Below are 23,569 nucleotides of genomic sequence, written 5' to 3' on the forward strand. Positions count from 1 at the left end.
TAAGCTACAACCCTTTGGCTCTGTTTCCTAAGACAGTGTGTTGTCTTAGTAAAATCATCCCTTCCTTGGGTGGCTAGATTCTCACATCTGGTGCACCCACCATTACATCCAAGGTCAGAGTACCTATAGACAAATTATGTCATAACTTAACCAATCTTGTGGGTAACTAAGGAGCGATGACGTGTAATGAATCATAGAGGGTTGTAGAAGCTTCTAGAGCTATCGTTCATGTTCCTAGGCCTCTAGTTGGTAGAGATATGCCATGTGGTAGTATTGGCCCACCCCCTTAAGGAGGAGATTTTCTTAATAACTTGTTCAATGAGTGTCCAAATGATATGCCGTGATGTATGTAGCATAAACAGATGTAGTAGTGTAAGGATGCCTCCGTACCTAGATACTCGAAGAACCTGTCTCAGAACTGTTACGGTCACTACAAACATGGAATCCGACTCGGTGGGGTTTCGAACCAGTAGAGGATCATATAGCGAGTTACACTATAGTGGGGGACGGTAAGTGTATAGGGTTCAGGGCCGATGTAGACCTGTTGCGGTGGAAGGTTCAGGGCTAGGGTTGGGATAACCGAGTCGGGCCCGTTTCGGGAGTTAAGGAAACAGACTCAACGGGGTTCCCCCTTCATCTTTTTTGTATCCTTCGTAGTAGACCTATAGGATAGAATACAGCATCACCTCCAACTTGCACTCCCATATGCACCTACGGAGAGCCGTATTCCCTGTGTCCTTACATTATACAAAAAAGATCACGCCTGCCGGGGACGGCCGTACTTAAATAATATCCACAACGGAACGACTCAGGAGAACTACCGTTGCACCATCGACTGCGACTCGGTGATGTTTCGGAGTAGAGACCTGACGACTTCAAATAGCCGTGATTCCAGAGATCTCACGGACAGCCAGTGGATCAGGGTTTGATTCTTCAGAACAAGCTGGTAAAGTCGCCGACGCGTTGGCGCCAAATAGGATACGAGATCCTTAAGAACCCCCTCATAGCACAGAGGAAATTGTGGACAAGAGCGTTGATAGCTACGAGCTACCGGAAGTCAAGCTCTTTCGTATCGGTACTGATACACATCCGAGGCAAATATGTCGAAAAAGCCGACATCAAACATACCCCAAGACAACGACGGTCAACTGCCCAGAATGACTACCAGACAAACCACCGCTGCAGCTACGACGTCTGTGCCATCCGAAGACATCCCGAGTCGAATGGCCCACCTCGAAGCACAGATACAGGAGGTCAAGGATCTACTAGTTATCCTGTCGGCATCCCAGACCAGAATCCCGTCGACACCGCCGGTGGACGCCCCCATACCCACAGTCGAAGTTACGGAGCAACGAACGCCTCGTACACGAAACACACCCAAGACGGTTCAATTGCCGCCTCTTAGGAACACTCATTCTCCCTCGACTCCAGGGTCATCACGAATGCACACCGAGGACCCTCCGAATCGCTATAAGAAATCAACCATCTCTGAGAAAATCCTTCCTCTCAGCGATGGGGTAGAACATACCTTCTTACAATGGAGCGCTTCGATTCGGGACCGACTCGTAGTTAATGAGGATCACTATCTTACCGACATCTTGAGAAGAGCGTTGATATGGGGAACTACGACCGGCCTGGTGAAGACCTACCTAGAGCCCCAATACCTGTCCGCTACGCATGGGTTCCGCAGTGCTGAGGAGATGATGGATCTACTAGGTTCATACTACCTCACAGGCAACGAGACGGAACAGGCCAGGAACCTCTTCGACGACCTGCAAATGGGAGAGAAAGGGCATGCTAGCGAAACCTTCCCAGAGTTCAAGGCTCGTTTCCAAAGTGCAGCTATCACAGGACAAGTCTCCGAGTCGGAATGGTTTCGGTACATGTGGAACAAGTTGACTCCTCAATTCCGCAGCCGCGTTGCGATCATCAAAAACCAATGGAAGGGAGAATACCAGACCATGGTACGAGAACTTACCGCCTTCGACCAGGAACGGCGCCGGAACAACGAATTGAATCCGCTACCCGCTCTCGCAAGGACGTCCACACGTACCACGGATACGGCAAAGACGTCATCAGCGTCGAAGCCGACTCGAGCCACATCCACTCTGTTCACCTGAACCGCGTTCCTCCCCAAGCCAGCCATACCGGAACGTCCGAGAACCGCAGTCCCTGCGCCCTCAGGAAACTGTTTCAAGTGTGGCAAGCCCGGCCATTTCCAGGACAAATGCCCCCTTAACGCTACTATCAAGGAAATGGACCGTAACGACCCCGAGGCAGCAGAACAATGGGAAGAAGCCGTGGAACTTCAATCGGATGCGTCCCTCGAGGAAAACGACGAGGCCTAGGAGAAGGCTCCTTCCTAGGTCTACGCAAATGTGACCTGCGAGGACTAGACTTACGAGAACTCCTGGGAGGCACCCAGTTCTTAGTCGACACGACCCTGAGTATGAATGGACTCGGTGTGCAAACAAAGTCCCTAGCAGACACAGGAGCAAACGGCTACCTCGTCATTAACAAGCCTTTCGCAATACGACTGTCGAAAGCGCTTCAGAGCCCTATACGGAAACTACCCTACTATGCACCCATACGTGGATTTCAGCGCAAAATCCAAGGCCACGTATCGGAGTATATTCGGTTACACTTAACAGTCGAAGGACGCCGAATATATAACTGCCCCTTGGTACTCCTGGACCTCGGAGCACAAGATGTGATAATTGGGAAGAAGCTTTTCAGCCGCTTCCGAATACTACTCGACTCTTCAAAGAGCCGGTTAGTATGGCCAAAGGAGTACCCGCCGACTCCTAGCTGGAGCAAGGAGATCACCTTGCCCTACCACTCACGCGAAACGTCCATTAAACATCCTGCATACCAGTCGGATGCGAATCGCCGGGATTTCGCAATCCACCGCGAAGACAGACGCCGCGCAGGCGGACGTTCAATGGAAATGAAAGTGATAACTTCCGACTATGAAGAGATCACCGATACGCCATCGAACCCACCACGAAACCAGGAGGTTTCTCCCCCACCGCAGAAAACCCTAATACATAGGTTTACGCCCATGCATATATGCGAAATCAGTGCAAATGCTTTCCACCACGAGATGATGCGAAACGACTCCGAGTTTTTTCAAACTAGCATCTACGAAATCGATCAGATCATTCATGAAAAGGAGTTGGTAGAGGACGAAGAAACGCTCCGCCTCATCCAGCAGAAGCTTCCGCATATGCACCAGAGGTACACCGATGTCTTTTCGAAGTTGGAATCGGATCGAATCCCCCCCCACCGCATATACGACCACAAGATACAGCTCGAAGCCCCTTTACCAAATGCTTTCTCCCCGTTATATCGACAGGGCACCGAAGAGCTTAAGGCTACCAAGCAATACCTGCTGGAAAACCTGGAAAAGGGATTCATCGTCAACAGCAACAGCCCCTTTGCATCCCCTATCCTATTCGTAAAGAAAGCGGATGGCAAATTAAGATTTTGCATCGATTACCGGAAGTTAAATGGTCTCACCCGGAACGATCCCTACCCCATCCCGCGTATTGATGAACTACTAGGACGGGTGTCGAAAGCAAAAATCTTCACGAAGCTAGATATCAGACAAGCCTTCCATCGTATACGGATGCACCCCGACTCGGAAGAGTACACGACCTTTCGGACTCGCTATGGATCCTATAAGTGCAAAGTGCTGCCATTTGGACTGACGAACGGTCCCGCAACCTATCAGCGGTATATGAATGACGTCCTGATGCAATACTTAGACGACTTCTGTACCGCGTACTTAGACGACATCCTAATCTATTCAGAGGACCCTACGGAACACATAGACCATGTGCATAAGGTCCTACAGCGTCTCCGAGAAGCTGGACTCCAAGCTGATTTGAACAAATGCGAGTTCAACGTCACCAGGACAAAATACTTGGGTTATGTTCTTACTACCTCCGGTGTCGAAGCGGACCCTGACAAAATCGAACCCCTTCGTAACTGGATCCGACCGACCACTGTTACGGGTGTGAAGTCCTACCTAGGATTCTGTGGCTTCTATAGACAATTCATTCGTAATTTCGGCAAAATAGCAAAGCCCCTCACCACCATCACTAGTCCCTCGGAGCCGTTCCGGTGGACAGACGAATGTGAGGATGCGTTCGAGGAATTGCGACAACAACTTTTAGCGGTACAGGCACTTCACCACTTCAACCCCGAATTGCCTACGAAGCTGGAGACCGACTCCTCTGATGGAGTGGTAGCTGGTGTCCTGTCTCAAGAACACCCTGACAAGCGATGGTACCCAGTAAGCTTCTACAGTCACGTCCTATCCGGACATGAGGTCAACTGGGAGATCCACGACAAGGAACTATTCGCAATCGCGAAATCCTTTGAAAAATGGAGGCCCGAGTTGGCTTCGGTACGCCACCGAGTTGACATCTACACTGATCACCGTTCGTTGGAATATTTCATGTCTACCAAGATTCTCACAGCGAAACAGGTTCGGTGGATGGAGCTACTCTCCGACTTCAATTTCTGCATCACGTACACCGCAGGCAAGAATAATCAGAAGGCTGATATTCTGAGCCGAAGAGACCAAGACCTGGTAACGCAGCAGAAAGTCAAACTTGATAGTAGGGCGAGGGTATTGTTAGGTCCAAGCCGCCTACACCCCCGAATCAGCACCGAACTCGCCGAGAGCTACATAGCATCCATTAATTCAATGGACACCGCCAAGCCCCAGGTGCCCTTCAATTTAATAGAAGCGCTATGTGCGGACAATCGGAAGTCGTTCACTGAGACTCGCGCGAAACAACCCCTACCGGACGGATTCGCGATGAACGACCAGCTCCTCCTATACAAAGGCCGCCTATGTGTGAATCGCCACACTGACCTATGTACGAAACTGATCCGGGAAGCGCACGATCAAGTGTCGTCAGCACACCCAAGTGGCAGGAAAACCTACCAATTGCTCGCCCCAAAGTATCATTGGGTCGGGATGGAAGCGGACTGTTTGCGGTATGTACGAAACTGCGTGAAATGCCGGCTTTCTCACACCAATGTCACTAAGCAACAAGGATTTCTACACCCACTACCCGTACCCGAGTACCCTATGCAACACCTCACCATGGACTTCAAGGAGTTCCCAAGGGACAAGCATGGATACGATAGCATCTTAGTGTTTATGGACCGACTCGGAAAGAGTTCAGTGACAATACCTTGCTACAAGACCATAACTGCCCGCCAGATGGCGCAATTGTTCATCGAATGGATATACCGATTCGGACACACTCCGGAGTCGATTGTAAGCGACCGCGGACCCCAATTCGTATCATCCTTTTGGCAAGAGTTCTGTCGAATTATCGGCGTTAAGGTTAAGCTGTCAACGGCCTATCATAAGCAGACCGACGGGCAGACGGAAATCATGAACCGATACATCGATCAGAGACTGAGGCCCTTCGTATCCTATTATCAGGATAACTGGAGCGAGCTCATCCCAATAATGGACCGCGTGCAAATGACACTCCCCCACGCATCCATTGGCATGACCCCCTACCGACTCAAGTACGGAACCGATCCGCGTACGAGTTGGGATTGGAACACTCTGAAAAGCACCAACCCCCGGGAGACCCTAAACCGAGAGGAGGCCAAGGCGGTGGCAGACCGAATGCATACCGCATGGGTCCACGCAAAGGAAAACATGGCAAAGGCACAAGAGGAAATGGCAAAGCATGCGAATCGACGCCGCAGGGCCATCGACTGGGACGTAGGAGATAGAGTGTACCTATCGACCAAAAATTTGAAAAACTCTCGTCCTAGCCGCAAGCTGGGCCAACAATGGGTCGGACCATATACGGTGGTGGAACGGATTGGGCACGCATTTCGATTGGAACTACCTAGCGGTTCTCAAATACACGATGTGTTCTCACCAGACGTACTTATGAAGGATCCGAACAATCCCCTACCTGGTCAGGATCCGCCTGAGCCTAGCAGCGAAGTGATAGATGGCATAGAGGAATGGGAAGTGGAAAAGATCCTCGGCGTAAGGGTCCACCCAACTACAATACCGGGTTAGTTGGGTCGGATACGATCCGGACCCGGAGTGGTACCCAGCGTCAAACTTCATGAACTCTCCCGAGAAACTCAGAGAGTTTCATACGGAATACCCAGACTTACCAGGTCCACCTCACGAACTACTAGGAGTTGTTACGGCAGGGGAGACGGGAAAGGAACAAAACTACAATCACAGAGGGAAAGACAAAGCGGAAGAAACAGAGTCATTGCTGTCGGCGACTCTAAACTAAATATACCCTCCGAGCCAGGGCGCACTCACCACCGTAACCCTTGCAAGAGCCACCCTTCCCAAACGTCTCACTGGTGTCGCAACAAGCGGCTACCACCATGAGAGACGAAGGGTCGAAGTGACCCCACGCGAAGGGCCAGGCCCGAGTCCCCTCCGACACAAGGTCTTCCCCCACCTAGGCCCCATAGGCCGCCCCAACTTCCCCATCCTCCCCCTCCCTCCTTCCATCACCCCGAGTCGGAGCGACCGCGGGAGCGGCAGCGGTGGGCAGTTTGCCCACAGCAGCCACCAACTCCCCCAAGAGAGCAGGAACGCTCTCCTGTTCCGTCCGAAGACGGCGCAGCGACGACCGAATTTGCTGCCCAGAGTCAGCATCAAAACCATACCGAGTCACAAGGGAAAGGGGGGATACTCACGGCCAGCCCCAACTCGAGGGCAGCCCGAGTGGCGCGTGCCTCCTCGTAGAGGTCACGCTCCGCCTCGGAGCGGAACTTGGGCACGCTCTGGGCGGCCAGGAGGGCCACCCGATTGGCCTCGGTGGCGGCGGCGACGACTTCGGCGAGGATGAGGGGGGTGGCCTCTTCGGCGGCCAGGAGGGCCGCAAACTCTTCCCCGAGGAACCAGGGCAGCTTCCACCAAAGTCAGCAACGGCCAACCAAACCAAACACCGAACCCCAGAAGAAAACCTACCGGGACGCAAGGCGAGTGCTGCGCGGTGCAGTACCCACACTTCGAACTGGTCGAGGACCAGACGCAGTCGTGGGACTGGATCCCACGGGCTTTGGCCCGAAGGCAGCGCAAACAGAGCACACGGAAGGCAACCGTAAGGGCCCCGGAGGGGGTCGGAACCGGCATCGTCGATTCTTTGGATTTGAATGGAATCTGCGATTCCGTTAGCCAAGCCCAAGTTATCACCAGCGCGCCAACGCGCTCCCATCACCTACTCGTTCGTTCAGATTGTGGATATCCTATACAATCAGTTAGTAGACGATCAAGAAACGGACGGGGAGTGGCCACTTACTGGTCTCGGAGGTCAGTTTGTGGGCGTTGTTGTTGTGAAGCAATAAAAAAACGAGAAAGTGGGCGAAGCTCTGAACTCAGATTTGGCTTACAACAATGACACCCGAATCGGGTTAGCGCAGCTACCCTCCTTGCGCGATGGGGAACTTTCGACGCGTACCTGTAGCGGATACCTCCCGGTGCTCATTCGGACCATCACCACTAAGCTAGAGATTGAACAAAGAAAACAAAAAGTAATTGCATACCAGACGGAGCTGATACGGTAGTACTGCTCCAGGATTATTTTTTCCATCTCCCGGCACATCAGACCAATGCGGTTGTCACTAATGCGGCCACGCGCGCAAACCCCACGACAAAGAACGCCCAAGCCACTGACGCTACCCGGATGGGTTCCGGACCATAGGCGGGCGGCGTGCTTTGCGGACAAAGCACTCTCTTACGACGGGGGGTAGTGTAAGGATGCCTCCGTACCTAGATACTCGAAGAACCTGTCTCAGAACTGTTACGGTCACTACAAACATGGAATCCGACTCGGTGGGGTTTCGAACCAGTAGAGGATCATATAGCGAGTTACACTATAGTGGGGGACGGTAAGTGTATAGGGTTCAGGGCCGATGTAGACCTGTTGCGGTGGAAGGTTCAGGGCTAGGGTTGGGATAACCGAGTCGGGCCCGTTTCGGGAGTTAAGGAAACAGACTCAACGGGGTTCCCCCTTCATCTTTTTTGTATCCTTCGTAGTAGACCTATAGGATAGAATACAGCATCACCTCCGACTCGCACTCCCATATGCACCTACGGAGAGCCGTATTCCCTGTGTCCTTACAAGTAGAAGAGTTTGCAGCAATCGTTGAGTAGTATTGCTTCTGTTGTTGGTGTGATAAGCCAAGATATGTATGGTGACTTGTAGGTTTGAGGAGGAGATTTCTAAGTTTGCTCTTGAGTTTGATAGCAAACTGAGTGCAACGAATGTCAGTATGACAAAAGGCACAATTATAGGAGCATTTCGTGAAGCTGGAATGTGGCCAATAAACCCTAAAGAAGCCTTGAAAAAAATGAAGGTATATACACTGTCTGAAAAGGCTCTAGACCTACTGCAAATTCCACAGACTCTGACAATTTTGTAGACTCAGAGCTCAAATTACAGCATTGGCAGGCAAAATACCATACCTTTTGTCAAGTCCATCGGCACGAGAATGGGATTCTTGGGCGCGCGGTATTGAAAACGTCCTTGCTCAAGGAGAGTTAGCTGTCCTACAGTATGATTTACTATCTACAAAGGTTGCGAACCAGCAAAAGGCAAAGGTCAAAAGCTGCAATGTTGTCGTGGTCCATTAACAGCTAAAGATGCTTGGAAAAAAATAGCTGACAAGGCTAAAAAGGAGAAGGAAACTCAAGAGCGGAAGTCAAAATTCAGAGCACGAATAGCCTTGAATAAGGTCAAAAAGGAGCTTCGTATTTGTGGTGTTGAGGCCCGCAAAGCTGAGCTTTTAAGAAAGCGGCAGGTTACCCAGTTGTTAAAAGCAAAGCAGGAGGTGCCTCCTGATTTACTTAATCCAATTCCTGATCCCGAAAAAATTGCACAGGAGTCAGAGATTCAAGAAGAAGCCAATATTCAATTGATTTCAACAATATGGTGGTCGGGATCACAGGTAGATGAGACTGGATTTATAAGATTTAGTGGTTTGGATGAGGACATATTTACAGACAGGACAGAAGAGAATTTGGATTCAGGGGTGTTTTAAAGTAAGAATAGCGTCAAATTTATTTAATAATTTAATCACTTAATTGGTTGTATAACTTAGTTGTTTTAAACAACTTGTTTAGATAGTGGTTATATTAGATTCTACATACTCATGATATCTGGCTGGCGGGATGCAATTTCGCTTTCCGGATGCAATTCGCTTTCGCCGACCACCTGTAAGGTGGTCAGTGGAACACCGATTAGTGGTTTTTTGTCGTAGCCGACCGACCTATTAGTCTAGCAAAAGAAGCATATTGATATGCTACATCCTAGGCTCATAACTGTTGAACTAGCAAAAGCGAATCAATCCACTTCTGCTGTAGTTCTTACAGTCGGCTATATTACAACAGCAGGCGATTACGGATAAGCAGCGTAATCGACATCGACACGTGACACACTGGGTGGTGCCTGACGCCGAGATGGAAGTCTAAGCCGCCCCTTTAACTTTTGTGTGGCTGAGCACTTGGACCAGTTCATATCGATTGACTGTTTTTCCTTGCAGGGTGACGAATCCTATTAAGCCAAAGCATACTGTGGTTTTGAACATGTACTACTACCCTTACCACTAACTTACCTAAGTTAGTGGTAAGGGTAGTAGTACATGTAAACATCGCTGTTTTAAAGGGCTGTCACTTCCCACCAAAGCTCGCCTATCCAGGCCACCGTAGTACCTCATCCCCTGCTGTGAAGCCCACCCAACGCTAAGTACCGCCAACCACCTACCACCTACCACCACCATCCGGCCCGAAAGCAATTGTTTCCCTATCTGATGCTCCTCCTGTATCTCCACCTCCCCCCCCCTTCTCCACCTCCACTCCAGAACCCCCAAAATTCCCAAGCCAACTACCACCTCACCTTCCTCCCTCTCCTCTCGATCCCCCACTGCTCTTTTCTCTCCTCTCCCCTCCTCTTCCCTCCTCTCTTTCCGTCTTTGTTCTCCCCTCTTCAAGACTCGCCACTGGTTCAACCCAGCATCAACCAACGGAGAATAGTTTCGCGAGCATCTTAATTTTTCACCGATTCCACGACAGAGAAACACCACCGCCAGAGCTTGGTAGTGGTAGGTCTCTCCTTTACTCCTCCCCCTTCCCTGAGCCCCTTAGAGACCAGCCAGACCAGCCAAGCAAGAGCTTGCGGAGCCCATTTCACGCCGACGCTTGAAGAATCACTCTCGCCCCCCAGTGATTGACCTCGAGGTGACTTCAACGCTAACACCAACCCAGTAGTTTCCACCTACTCGATACTGATTTGGACGTCCATGCCTTCAGCATAGTGTGCTCGTTACCCTCGACATCATGATCGCCTCTCTGCTGCCCGCGCGATTCCGCGGGCCCCAGGACACAAAGGCCAACGCCCAGCCCGGATGGCTGAACAAAAATATCACTCCCCTGCTGCAGGCCCTGTCCCGCAAGGCCTGCATCCACCCGATCCACAGCGTTGTCATCGTTGCCTTCCTCGCCAGCACAACCTACATGGGCCTGCTCGAGGGCAGCTTGGACGGATTCCCATCGGGAGCTGGAAAGGCCGACTGGGGCTCACTGGTGGAGGGCAGCCGACAGCTCTACGTTGGCAAGGACACGGCGTGGAAATGGCAAGCGCAGGATGCAGATGCGCCAATCCCGAGTGAGGCTGAGCGTCTGGCTCTCCTGACCTTTGTCTTCCCTGGTTCTCTCTCGTCGAGCTCGCCCGATGCGCCGCTCTCCCACACCGTGCCGCTTCTCAACAACTTGTCTATTACCGCGCTACCATCTACGTCGAACCCTCTAGCGTCAATCTCGCAAGATAGCACCCTCGCATTCTCCATCCCATATTCCCAAGCTCCAGAGTTCCTCGCGTCGGCTCAGGAGATCCCAAATGTCGACAACGAGGCCGAAGGCTTGGGTGTCCAGGAACAGAAGCTGTGGATAATGAAGGCGGCCAGGGCCCCTGGAGCTTCCAATGGTAGCGTCAGACTCTGGGCTCTTAACGCCTGGTCCAAGTTTGTCGACCTCCTCAAGAACGCCGAGACTTTAGATATCTTCATCATGGTTTTGGGATATATTGCGATGCACCTGACTTTCGTCTCTCTATTCCTCTCTATGCGCCGTATGGGATCCAACTTCTGGCTCGCAACGACAGTCTTGTTCTCGTCTAGCTTCTCGTTCCTCTTCGGCCTCATCGTCACGACGAAGCTGGGAGTACCAATCAACATGGTTCTTCTATCCGAAGGCCTGCCGTTCCTCGTTGTCACCATCGGCTTTGAGAAGGCAATCGTCCTCACCAAGGCCGTCCTCTCCGTCGCCGTTGACAGCCGCAGAGCCCCTGTTCCTAACAGCCCAGGTTCCAGCAACGACGATAAAGAAGGCACTTCGCCACCATCTATCCAGCATGCTGTCCAGGTCGCGATCAAGGAGAAGGGATTCGAGATTGTCAGGGATTACGCTATTGAGATTGCAATTTTGATCGCTGGTGCCGTGTCTGGGGTTCAAGGTGGGCTTCAGCAGTTCTGCTTCCTCGCTGCCTGGATCCTCTTCTTCGACTGCATCCTTCTCTTCACCTTCTACACTTCCATTCTCAGCATCAAGCTCGAGATCAACAGGATCAAGAGACACGTTGCACTCCGGAGAGCTCTCGAGGATGACGGACTTAGCCAGCGCCTTGCCGAGAAAGTGGCACAGAGCAACGACTGGCCAAGACCAGACGGCGAGGGGTCTGACGGCAAGACTAACATCTTTGGCCGCAAGGTCAAGGATACCAGCGTCCCAAAGTTTAAGGTCCTGATGGTTACTGGATTTGTTATTGGCAATGTTATCAACATTGCGACTATCCCATTCAGGAGCAGCAAGAACAGCTCGGCTGCTTCGTCCGTCTCTGGCATTGCTACCCCCAGTTTCAGCGCTCTCGATCCATTCAAGGTGGCCTCCAACGGCCTCGACGCTATCCTCGCGACTGCCAAGCTAAGCGGCCTTCCAACCGTCGTCACCGTTCTATCGCCCATCAAGTACTCGCTCGAGTACCCCTCTATCCACTATGCAACGCACCATGGTCAGCATAGCCCCTACTCCATCGAGTACGGTGGATCCGCCAGCGACTACGGAATGGGCGGCAGAGTCGTCGACAGCCTGCTTAAGAGCCTTGAAGACCCGGTGCTGTCTAAATGGATTATGGTTGCCTTGGTCCTGAGCGTTGTCCTCAACGGTTATCTCTTCAATGCCGCAAGATGGTCCATCAAGGAACCCGAGACTCTTATCCTAGCGAATGATCCTATCGCCCTCGAAAAGGCCCAACGCATCACCGACGACCGTCAGGCCCCAGCTGCTAACCAGTACGACAATAACTTGCGTCCAACGGAGCGCCTGCCCACGCCAGCCAACACCGATGATGAGGGTGATCTAGTTATCCTACCAAAGGCCCCTGCTGCTAATGGCTCAGCTGCTCTACGCCTCACCACTGAACAGATTGAGAAGATGCTTCTCCAGAAGCGCGCCCCGGAATTGGACGACAAGGAACTCATCGAGCTTTCCCTCTCTGGCAAGCTTCCCGGTTACGCTCTGGAGAGGACCCTCAAGGACACCACCCGCGCAGTTAAGATCCGCCGTGCCGTTGTTGCACGCACAGCTGCTACATCTCACACCACCAGCCTTCTCGAGGGCTCCAAGCTGCCATACGAACACTACAACTGGGACCGCGTCCTCGGAGCATGCTGCGAGAACGTCATTGGATACATGCCACTGCCCGTCGGCGTGGCCGGACCTATCGTTATCGACGGACAAAGCTACTTCCTTCCCATGGCCACGACCGAGGGTGTCCTCGTCGCCAGTACCAGCCGTGGTGCCAAGGCCATCAACGCCGGCGGCGGTGCCATCACCGTACTCACCGGCGACGGCATGACTCGCGGCCCATGTATCGGCTTCGAGACACTCGAGCGCGCCGGCGCCGCCAAGAACTGGCTCGACTCCGAAGCCGGCCAGAAGACCATGAAGAAGGCATTCGACTCCACCTCCCGCTTCGCGCGTCTCCAGACCATGAAGACCGCCATCGCCGGCACCTACCTCTACATTCGCTTCAAGACCAGCACGGGTGACGCAATGGGCATGAACATGATCTCCAAGGGCGTTGAGCACGCGCTGAAGGTGATGTCGACCGAGAGCGGCTTCGACGACATGCAAATCATCTCCGTCTCCGGCAACTACTGCACGGATAAGAAGCCAGCGGCTATCAACTGGATCGACGGCCGCGGCAAGGGCGTCGTGGCTGAGGCTATCATCCCGGCTGAGGTGGTGCGCAAGGTCCTCAAGAGCGAGGTCGACGCGCTGGTCGAGCTGAACATTAGCAAGAACCTTATCGGTAGCGCGATGGCGGGGAGCATTGGCGGGTTCAATGCTCACGCTGGTAACATCGTCACGGCCATCTTCCTTGCAACTGGTCAGGACCCCGCGCAGAACGTCGAGAGTAGTAATTGTATTACTATTATGAAGAAGTACGTCTCCCTCCCCTTTCATTCTAGAGACTATAACTAACACTTTGCAGCCTCCGCGGCAACCTCCAAATCTCCGTCTCCATGCCCTCCATCGAAGTCGGCACCCTCGGCGGCGGCACCATCCTCGAGCCCCAAGCCGCCATGCTCGACCTCCTCGGCGTGCGCGGCTCCCACCCCACCAACCCCGGCGACAACGCGCGCAAGCTCGCGCGCATCGTCGCTGCGGGTGTCCTGGCGGGTGAGCTGTCCCTCTGCTCGGCGCTTGCGGCGGGGCATCTGGTCCAGAGCCATATGGCGCATAATCGCTCCGCGCCTGCGACGAGGAGTAGTACACCTGCCCCGGGGGGGGTGGCAACGCCGGTTACGCTGGCGATGACCGGGGGAAAGAGGTAGGGTGGGGGTGTATATGATATTGTCGGAGTTTTTCCTGCTGGCGATGACCGGGGGAAAGAGGTAGGGTGGGGGTGTATATGATATTGTCGGAGTTTTTCCTGCCGGCGAAGCGTGTAGGCGCGGGGATTTGGGGGAAACCCTATGTTGATACGGTGGTGGTGGTGGTGCGGAGGGCGGCGCAGGAGGCACGGTTGTGTGCCTGAGCGTGCGCGGCGGGGGGGGTTTTTGGATTTATAGGGAGGGGGCAACTTCACCCGTTTGAGGGAGAGAGAAAAGGAGATTATATATTTGAAGGCGAATGGGGTGGTAGATTAGAATAAGATGTAATTGAAATGGGAAAAAGAGAAGAAGTATATTCAGAGAGTTTTTTTCGTGCGTGATGACGGATATGAAGAAGTTCCTCTGCCCGCTGACATGGGCATGGTTGAGAGATAGCTACAGAAGGGTTGAAAGAGGGACAAGGCTCTCTGAAGGAATATCCATAGCGATATTCCCGTGTGGAGACGATAGGAGTGGGAGGTTGCAAGAATTAGCAGCAGTGAGAATAAGTAGGCGGTGATGAGAATTTGGCAGCGGTGAAAATACGTAGGCGGTAGTGAGAACAAGCCGACAGCAGAACCTCGACCGGCAGAGCAGTGGGAACAAGGGTCAGGTCACCACGATATGCCAGAGAGAGGTTTCCTTTAATGATAGTATCGAGTCGCTGGTTTCCCTGTCGAAGACGCAGTCCCTACCCGAATCCAACTTTTGCGCGACAGAGTTAGAGTATCCTACACCCACCCCTTTCCCCGTCCCCATCCCCATCGCCACACCCAAAAACAAACAGCGGATCCCCACAACACCAAACCCACCACCTCATAAAAGCACTCCCAAGCGCCGCCACGCTAGAAATGTACGGGGCTGTAACTCAGTGGTAGAGTGTTCGCTTTGCATTACCCCATTCTCAGGATTGGATATGATACTTATATGCGAAAAGCCCAGGGTTCGATCCCCTGCCGCTCCAAATTTTTCTTCTTTTTTGTAATTTTTTTACTTTTGGGATTTCGACGGTGGGAGAGAGATAAGTTTTTTTCTGGTAGGGGGGGGAACTTGAGGAAGCTTGATGGGATGATTCGTCTTTTTTGCCCGTTTAAGAGTAGTGAGATGCGAATGTAAAATAGAGGAACGTCGATGAGCTCGCAACTTTGAAGGGGGACGGAGAGCGTTTTCATCCCCTCTATTTCAATGCTGTTATACTAATATCTTACCTTTCCAATAAAGTACTAATTTTTGTACTGTCGTGTCATTAAGTTTTTCTGACAAAATTCGCTTTCGAGATATGTCGCTACTAGGGACCACTTTTGGGAGTTTACAGGGCGGGCCGAACTACCCTACTAAAAGCATCCAATTCACAAAAAGTGCTCACTCTAATAGTACCAGGTTTATTTGCTTTATATCTATATTAATTACATTGTTCAGTAGGGGGAAAGTCTAGACTCTAGAACAGAGGTCTACTCGATTTCATTCCACCCCAAACGACACGCCTCAGCCACTTAAACCTCAATGTTCTCTCCGTGGTAAGCAACAGGGGTCTTCTCAGTGAGACCCATCTCGTAAGCGAAGGTGGTGTGTGGCATCCACTTAGCAGACTTGCGTGGGGTGGACTCCTCGAACATGCGATCGACCTGCTCAAGAGACAAGCCCTTGGTCTCGGGGATGAGGAAGATGGCATAGATGAGACAGCAGAGACAGAGGGAGCCCCAGACGAAGAAAACCTTGGGTCCGAGGTTGGCCTCCTTCTCACCAACCATGTAGGGGGTGATGACACCGATGATCTGTAGGGAGATGATTAGCTTCAATTTCAGGCAGAGCACGTTATGGGAGTTAACTTACGCAGTTCCACAGCCAGTTGCTAGCGGTAGAGAGACCGACACCACGGGAACGGATGGGGATGGGGTAGATCTCGCCGATGAGAACCCAGGCACCTGGACCCCAGGTGGTGGCGAAGAAGAAGATGTAGGTGCAGATGAAGCCGACCAAGGCACGGGTGGCGTTGTCATCGTTGGGGAGGGCAGTTCCGACGGCGCCGACAATGAACTGGCAGATGACCATTCCGAAGGCACCGTAGATCATGATGGCGCGACGACCGAAGCGCTCAATGGTCCAGAAGGAAACCGGGGTGCTGACGACGTTGACAATGGTGAAGACCATGGAAATCAGGAAGGGGTTGTTGATCGTGCCGAGGGATTGCAGGAAGATGGTGGAGTAGTAGAAGATGAAGTTGACACCGGTCCACTGTTGCATCATCTGGAGGGAGGTTCCGAGAATCGTGCGGCGGAGGTTAGATCCTGGGTTGGTGAGTCCACCCTTGAAGCAGTTGGCCCAGGACGAGATGTAACCGCTTTGAGGGATGACCTGCATCTCATACTCGTGGTTGGCAACAATCTCGGCGAGTTCCTGTTGAATGTACTCCGAGTCGACGGGCTGGCCACGAATGCGGGCAAGGACGGCAGCAGCCTTGACAAGGTTACCCTTCTTGACGAAGTAGCGGGGAGACTCGGGGAGGAAGAAGAGACCGAGGCCAAGAACGATGGCTGGGAGGAACTGGATAGCGATGGGGATGCGGTAAGAGCCAGAGTCCATGCGGTCCTTGGTGACGTAGTCGACGCAGGCGGCAACCATGAGACCGATCGTAACGCAGAATTGGTAACCAGCAACGAGGGTTCCACGGATCTTCTTTGGTGCGATCTCAGACATGTACAGAATGATGATAGCGGAGACGAAACCGACACCGAAACCGGCGATGATACGGCCAACAGCGAGAAGAGCGAAAGTGGAAGAGGCGGTCTCAAGGATAACACCGATGATGAAAATCAGGCAGCCCAAAAGAATAGTTGTGCGACGTCCAAACCAATCAGCGAGGTCACCAGCGATGATGGCACCGAAGAAAGTTCCAGCAGAGAGAATCGAGACAATGAGCGAGTTGTGAGACGAGGAGACAACGAAGTAAGCGGATTCAGCGGGAGTGGCATTGGCGGCGGGGTATGGCAGGTTCTCAAATTGGTGGACGAAGTAGTTCATGCCCAGAACACCACCGATGTGTCCAGAATCGTATCCGAAGAAGAAACCACCAAAGGCTGCAAAGGCGCATAGGCAATAGGCCTTTGTGGTCATTGGCGCCTCAATGCGCTCGACATCGGCGGGCGCATTGAGGTTCTCGGCCCTGGTTTCTGTAACAGCTTTCCCCATGATGATGGTTGTGATAAGGATAGGAGTAGAATATGAGAAGTGGGTGGAGGACAAGCAGGTGAGGGGGAACCGGCGGGGTATATAAGGCCAGAGCACGACAGCACAGAAGCAGAGTAGCACGAAGTCATGCGCCTGTGCTAACTTCGAATTTACTCGCGCGGTCCGTTTACAATATCTCAATGCGGTCCGTTTACCATATTTTGTTACGGTCCGTTTATAATATTTCCTTCCGGGCCGATTGTGAGTGTTAGCGGCATACTGATCTCCCTCACCAAAAACATCACATCTCAACCACAACTCCACGTGGAACAATCAAATTCATTATAGCCTGATGCATTGATTATAGTAGACCTGATATTAATGCATTATAGCGATTTTTTGTTACAGAGTTGTAGCTATGAAGCTGTGGTCGTGGTGTTGTTTTGAAAAGTGATACATTTTGTAAGGGGGTCCAGTGAGTAATGACGCACTCAGAGTATTTCACACGGGCCGATTATATTCTTGCGGCCCATACAGTCTCAGCATCTCCTATTGCAACCCCACAGCCCGACAGCCCGACAGCCCGTCCCCCATTCCCCATTCCCCATTCCCCATCTCCCCATCTCCCCGATTTCCTCATCCCCCATTTTCCCCAATCCCCCAATCTCCCACCACCTTATGTTGGGGAAACGGGCCGAGCACGTGGAAAATCGGTGATTTGGACCCTAGAACTCTGGTAATCCCATAGTGCCCCAACGCTCCTATAAATCACACGCGAGGCATGAAAACTTTACAACCACAAGGCGGACGAGGCTTCGGCGGTCAGGAGGTCATAGATACTGCATAGTTTCATTGGAATACAGATGGAATTATTGGATTGATTGCTGCATTGCGCTATATACTTGATCAAGAAGATCTTTGATAGGGCACTACAGAGGTTGGTTTTCACCAATCCAACTGACAGAAGGAGGACTGGTTTCGAGTCTAGGCCACCTGAGATGGGTAAAAAAGTAGTGTGGTAGTTGTTAGTCGCAAGACCTCGGCGTCGGCGAATCTCGTGAGATTAGCCACGCAAGAGTGAGGCGCGACCAGAGATTCTTTTCTTGACGAGGGTCGTTTGGGCTAGCTACATAGAGCCGTCCGGCTCCGAGCGTAGCCTTACCGAAGCCGACGAAGCATTGCAGTAAAGCACCGATATAACGATGCATTTGCTTAGGGTGTGGGTGGGGAGCTGAAGTGAAAAGGAGACGCACGTAGAGTACAAGATTCGGTTTTTCTCATGTTGCACCTTTTTTCAATTCTCAATTCTCTCACACAACTATAGTAAACCTGCAGCCCCTCCCCATGGGATATAAACAGCCACATGTCTCGCACGTGTCGAGAAGAAGCCTCACAGATCACCACCTCTCCACCTCCTTTCATCTCTTCTCCCCCCCGGCCCATATACCTCTCGGGCATCCAACCCCATACATACAATCCTTTGTATCCAAAACCCATTTCGGGTGCGCGCGCGCGGAGAAGTTTCAAGACGGTGGGGGTTATCAAAGACACCAGGCCCGTCCGCCACCATCCCGCGTTCCCGGAGAAAAGCAGTGTGTTCGCATGCAAAAATATCATGGCGCAAAGCAAAGTAAAGCAAAGTAAAGCAAAGCAAAGCAGGAACAGGCAATCACCAGCCTATCATCACTCCCTGGAAAAGAAGGGGGAAGTGATTTAAGCAGCAACGCTGAAAGTGCTCAACAAGCTCCCGGTCACCGAGTTGAGGAAGGTGCTGACCTGGTTAGCGGTCAAGCTGGCGGGGAAGGTAGCATCATCGCTCAGCTTCTGGATGTTGGCAGTGCCATCCGCGCCGTTGAAGATAACCGCCAACTTGACAGTTCCGCTGGTTGGGCGAGCGAAGTAATCAGAGCTTCCACCAGGGGCGTTGGTGTGCAGAGTAGACTTGCAGCGCTTATCCCCCGACATCAGGACCTCCGCGATATCAAACTCTCCGCATCCGGTAGTCCAGCACGAGCAGCTCGCCTCACCGTACTGGAGGGTTCGCGGGATCTGAGCATTCAGCATCCAGACAGCAGGCATATCAGCGTTGAAGCCGGAGGTGGCGTCGGAGGGCATGCCGAACTCGAGGAGGAAGACCTTATCCGCGCCGTCGAAGCCGTGGTACGCGACGGAGCCGGGGCGCGTGTAGCCGCAGCTGTCACCAGCGACGCACTCCTTGTCGGTGAAGATGGCGAACTCCTTGTTGCTGCCGATCAGGGCGTCCGCGAGAACGGAGGAGGAGGCGGCGGCGCCAGTGCCCGCGGAGTTGAGGTAGGAGAGGGAGTTGCCGAAGACGTTGTCGAAGATGCCGGATCCGGAGCCGCCGTAGTTGCCGAGGAAGGTCAGGCCGTCGAGGGTCTGGGATGCGGCGTCGTAGTAGCCGCTGCGGGTGTAGGCGGCGTTGGGGTCAGCGGTCTGCTTCTGCTTCTGCTTGGCGGCTGCGACGACGGCAGCGGGGACTGCGACCTCAGGGGCGGGTTTGGCGGGTTTGGCGGGTGCGGCGGCGGCGGGGGATGGGGCGTCGGTAGCCTTTGCGCCGCCGGGGCCGAAGTAGTTGTTCTCCCAGGTCTGGACGACGCCGTCAATGGTGGCAGTCACGATGTCGGCGCGCTTCTCGACGGACTCCTTGAGCGCGCGCGCGTGGAAGGCCTTGTGGCCGTGGCGGCTGTGGGAGTGGGTGTCGCGCTTCTTGGGGGAGCCGGAGGTCTTGGTGTAGGCGGCGACCTGCTTGAGGGTGATTGGGCCGCGGAAGTGGAGGGAGACCTCCTCGTCAAGGGGGGCGAGGGAGCCGGAGTAGGGGACGGGGGTGGTGGCGCACTTGCCGTCGGAGCCCATGGAAGTCACCTTGTTGTAGGAGCCGGCGTGGCCGACGTTGGAGTACTGGATGGCGTCGACGAGCTGGCAGAAGTAGTTGCCGCCATCGAGGATGGAGCCGGAGGCGCACTGGTCGGCGAGGGCGGAGGAGGCGGCGAAGGCCAGGATGAGGGAGGCGATGCGCATGGTGAAATGCATTTTGAGATGTGGGATAGGGGGTGTGGTTTACGGGATATAGGATATAGGATATAGGAGTGATGAGTGATGAGTGATGAGTGATGAGTGATGAGTGATGAGTGATGAGTGATTGATTGAGCGATTGATCGTTAATTTCGTGGGCGGTAAGGAGTGTGATTTGGAACTATGCGTCGTCCAGCGGTTTGTCTTATTGCATCAAATGAGTGAATGTCAGTTGGTGTCTCGTCCCAAGTCTTTGAATCCTGCTTCGCAAAAAACTGGTTTTGTTTCGGTGATGGTGATGAAAGGTGGAAGATGGAAAGGTTGACTGGGGGGGGAGGGGAGGGTAGTATTTAAAGAGGATTCTTACTGGGGTGGAAAGTGGGATTGTGGTGTGGATGAGTAAACTGACTCTGGACTGGACCGTGCAGGGGGGGAGGGAGGTGGGATGGGTGTGGGATGGGAGTGGGATGGGAGTGGGATGGGTGGTGGGGATGGGTTGGGTGGTGGTGGTGGGTGGTGGTGGTAAAAGGCTGGTGGGTGGTGGTGGGTGGTGGTAAAAGGCTGGTGGGTGGTGGTGGGTGGTGGTGGAAGGCTGGTGGGTGGTGGTGGGTGGGTTTAGGGTTGGGTGGTGGGTGGTGGTGGAAGGTGGAAGGCTGGATGGGTGGTGGTGGAAGGCTGGATGGGTGGAAGGCTGGATGGGTGGAAGGCTGGATGGGTGGAAGGCTGGATGAGGGCGATGGGCGCTCGTGCAAGATTAGACGGGAGATTAGTGTCCAAATGGGCCTGTTCCTGGCTGCGATGAGCTGTGATTGGATGGGATGTGACCCTGAAACATGAATAGTGTGGGTGAAGTGAACAGGCTGTGGGTGCCGAAGGGGTCTAGCGTGGTGTTAGTGTCAGGTACGCGTCATGTTAGCGTCAGGTACGCGTCAGGTACCCTCGTGTCCCTCCTCTCTCTTCAGTACCTGGCGCCTGTGGTCCATCTCACTCATATCCACAACCCCACACCACACACGCCTCCATTCCCACCGTCTATTCCCACTCCCTCCATTCCCACTCCCTACATTCCCACTCCCTCCATTCCCACTCCCTACATTCCCACTCCCTCCATTCCCACCCCCTACATTCCCACTCCCTCCATTCCCACCCCCTACATTCCCACTCCCCCTCCACTCCCTCCATTCCCACTCCCCCTCCCCCTCCACTCCCACCCACTCCCTCCATTCCCACCCCCTACATTCCCACACTCCCCCTCCACTCCCCCTCCACTCCCCCCCACTTCGGCATTAAAGGCGGTTGCCAAGACAGGAGAGAGCCCCGGGAATGTGTGTCTGTATGTCCAGAATGTGTGTCTGTATGTCCAGAATATGTGTCTGTGTGTCCTGAATGTGTGTCTGTGTGTCCAGAATGTGTGTGTCTGGACTTTGGGGTGGTACTGCCTGCGCCCCCGGCGAGAAAGTACAGTAGCCCGTGGTGGAGCTTCGTAACTTCCGGTAATCGGCCATTGGCCAATCGCAATGACTCCACTAACCCTCTTCCGAAGTTACCAGCAAAACCCACACAACTGCCTCGCCACACACTGCCCAAATAGTCCGCATTATACTTCCCTACAACAATCATTCTCAAGCGGCTTTAGCTCACTTGGGAGAGCGCCAGACTGAAGATAACTTCGGTTCGATATCTGGAGGCACTGTGTTCGATCCACAGAAGCCGCAAACTACTGCGAGTCAAGGAACACCTTGACTAACGAACACTTCTTTTTGGCGCTGGGTGAGACGGGAGGGTTGCTTTTTTGGCGGGGGCGCCTAGCTGAGATAGATGGTTAATCGTCGGAACCTGCGTCTGTTCACCGCCACTCCTCAACAAAACCTCTACTATAGTTGTCCATAGTAGTTAGATAGTATTTAACGTATTTCCCAATCGAACCGTGCACCCGGTCGAACCGTGCAAAATAACCACCAAAACGCGTCTTCCTTCCATACAACTAATATGTCTCCAACACAAGCTTATTCTTCTAATCAAAAAGGTAGGATTCTTTTAGCTATACAAGCAATTAAATTATATCAATTTCGAAGCGTACGAGCTGCTGCAATAGCATACGATATACCTCCTCAAACCCTTCGTGATAGGATAAAAGGAACAGCTCCCCAATGCAACTCACCCTCAAATACTCAAAGGCTTACTTCTCAAGAAGAGGAAGCTATCGTACGATACATTCTCGACCTTGATTCGCGTGAGGAATCAACTCGTACGGGTGGTCAATTCCTCCATTCATTATTTTCAAAGGAGCAACCCACCTCTCGTCATGGTATAACGACGACGAGGTACAACTCCCACGCGATTGGGTGATTACATTAAGTGAAAATGGGTGGACTACAAATGCAATTGGTTTTGAGTGGATTCAGCATTTTGAGAAACATACTCAGAGTCGTACGAAAGGAGTATATCGTCTCCTAATTCTTGATGGCCACGAGTCACATATTTCAGTCCAATTCCAACAGTATTGTCAAGAGCACCTAATTATTACCCTCTGTATGCCACCACATTCATCACACCTCCTCCAGCCTCTTGATGTTGGGTGTTTTAGCCCACTAAAGCCCTCATACGGAAAGCAGGTCGAGGGTCTCGTACAACTCTGTATTCACCATATCACAAAGCTTGAGTTCCTCTCTGCCTTTAAAGAAGCGTATAAAGCTGCATTTACAGCACAGAATATTAAGAGTGGCTTTCGAGCAACAGGTAATTATAATAATCTTTATAGTAAATACTACTAACTTAGTTATAGGGTTAGTTCCGTACAATCCAAATACTGTCCTTTCGCACCTTGGTCTCCAACTAAAAACACCAACCCCACCACCTGTTGAAAAGGAGACTTGGACCTCAAAGACACCCCAGAATGCGACTGAAGTTGAATTCCAAACAACACACCTTAAGAATCGAATCGTACGACATCAGAATAGCTCTCCAAGTTCAATAAATGAGGCATTTGACCAGCTTGCTAAAGGAGCTCAAATAATGGCCCATTCATTTACACTCCTTAAAGCTGAAGTCAAGGCGCTACAGCAGGCGAATGTGCTCAAAAAGCGAAGGGCAAGCAAGCGAAGGAAGCGTATTCAATTAGGTGAAGCTTGACAATTGAGGAAGGTGATGAGCTCGTACGGAGTACTCAAACTCAGGAGGAGGAGGGTGGTGATGCCACACAGGGTCAGCGCAGGAAAGGGAAACCACGACGATGTGGCACATGTAATCAAGTTGGACATAATGCTCGTACGTGCAAAGAGGTATTAGATTCAATTACTGTAGATAGCTAGAGTGTTTTAAAGGGTTGTTGTTATAATATACCTACAAAGTTGTATTTTGGTGGTTATTTTGCACGGTTCGACCGGGTGCACAGTTCGATTGGGAAATACGTTATATGCAA

The 23,569-nt window shown here is 52.5% G+C and overlaps 3 protein-coding genes and 2 non-coding genes across 5 annotated transcripts; 3 read left to right on the plus strand and 2 right to left on the minus strand.

Moving 5' to 3' along the window:
* The first annotated feature begins 9,678 nt into the window (after nt 1–9,678).
* Nucleotides 9,679–14,259, plus strand: HMG1 (3-hydroxy-3-methylglutaryl-coenzyme A (HMG-CoA) reductase isozyme). Its single transcript, XM_024471122.1, has 3 exons — nt 9,679–10,116; nt 10,280–13,515; nt 13,566–14,259. Exons 2-3 carry the CDS (start codon nt 10,352–10,354, stop codon nt 13,906–13,908), a joined length of 3,507 nt encoding a protein of 1,168 aa, XP_024321514.1. The 5' UTR covers nt 9,679–10,116; nt 10,280–10,351; the 3' UTR covers nt 13,909–14,259.
* Nucleotides 14,260–14,803: 544 nt separating this feature from the next.
* On the plus strand, nt 14,804–14,911 carry VC83_07554 (the record flags this gene model as incomplete). Its single annotated transcript has 1 exon — nt 14,804–14,911. It is a non-coding gene; the product is annotated as a tRNA-Ala (tRNA).
* A 407-nt stretch (nt 14,912–15,318) lies between these two features.
* VC83_07555 (uncharacterized protein) lies at nt 15,319–17,181 on the minus strand. Its single transcript, XM_024471123.1, has 2 exons — nt 15,781–17,181; nt 15,319–15,722 (listed from the first exon to the last, which is right to left on the minus strand). The coding sequence occupies exons 1-2, from the start codon at nt 17,134–17,136 to the stop codon at nt 15,441–15,443; spliced, it is 1,638 nt and encodes a 545-aa protein (XP_024321436.1). The 5' UTR covers nt 17,137–17,181; the 3' UTR covers nt 15,319–15,440.
* A 582-nt stretch (nt 17,182–17,763) lies between these two features.
* Nucleotides 17,764–20,453, minus strand: TOS1 (target of Sbf). The gene has a single exon (XM_024471124.1). The coding sequence runs from the start codon at nt 20,164–20,166 to the stop codon at nt 18,829–18,831; it is 1,338 nt and encodes a 445-aa protein (XP_024321434.1). The 5' UTR covers nt 20,167–20,453; the 3' UTR covers nt 17,764–18,828.
* Nucleotides 20,454–21,773: 1,320 nt separating this feature from the next.
* VC83_07557 lies at nt 21,774–21,863 on the plus strand (the record flags this gene model as incomplete). Its single annotated transcript has 1 exon — nt 21,774–21,863. It is a non-coding gene; the product is annotated as a tRNA-Phe (tRNA).
* Nucleotides 21,864–23,569: the final 1,706 nt, after the last annotated feature.

Source organism: Pseudogymnoascus destructans, assembly GCF_001641265.1.
Source record: "Pseudogymnoascus destructans isolate 20631-21 unplaced genomic scaffold scaffold_20, whole genome shotgun sequence".
Classification (NCBI taxonomy): Eukaryota; Fungi; Ascomycota; class Leotiomycetes; order Thelebolales; family Thelebolaceae; genus Pseudogymnoascus; species Pseudogymnoascus destructans.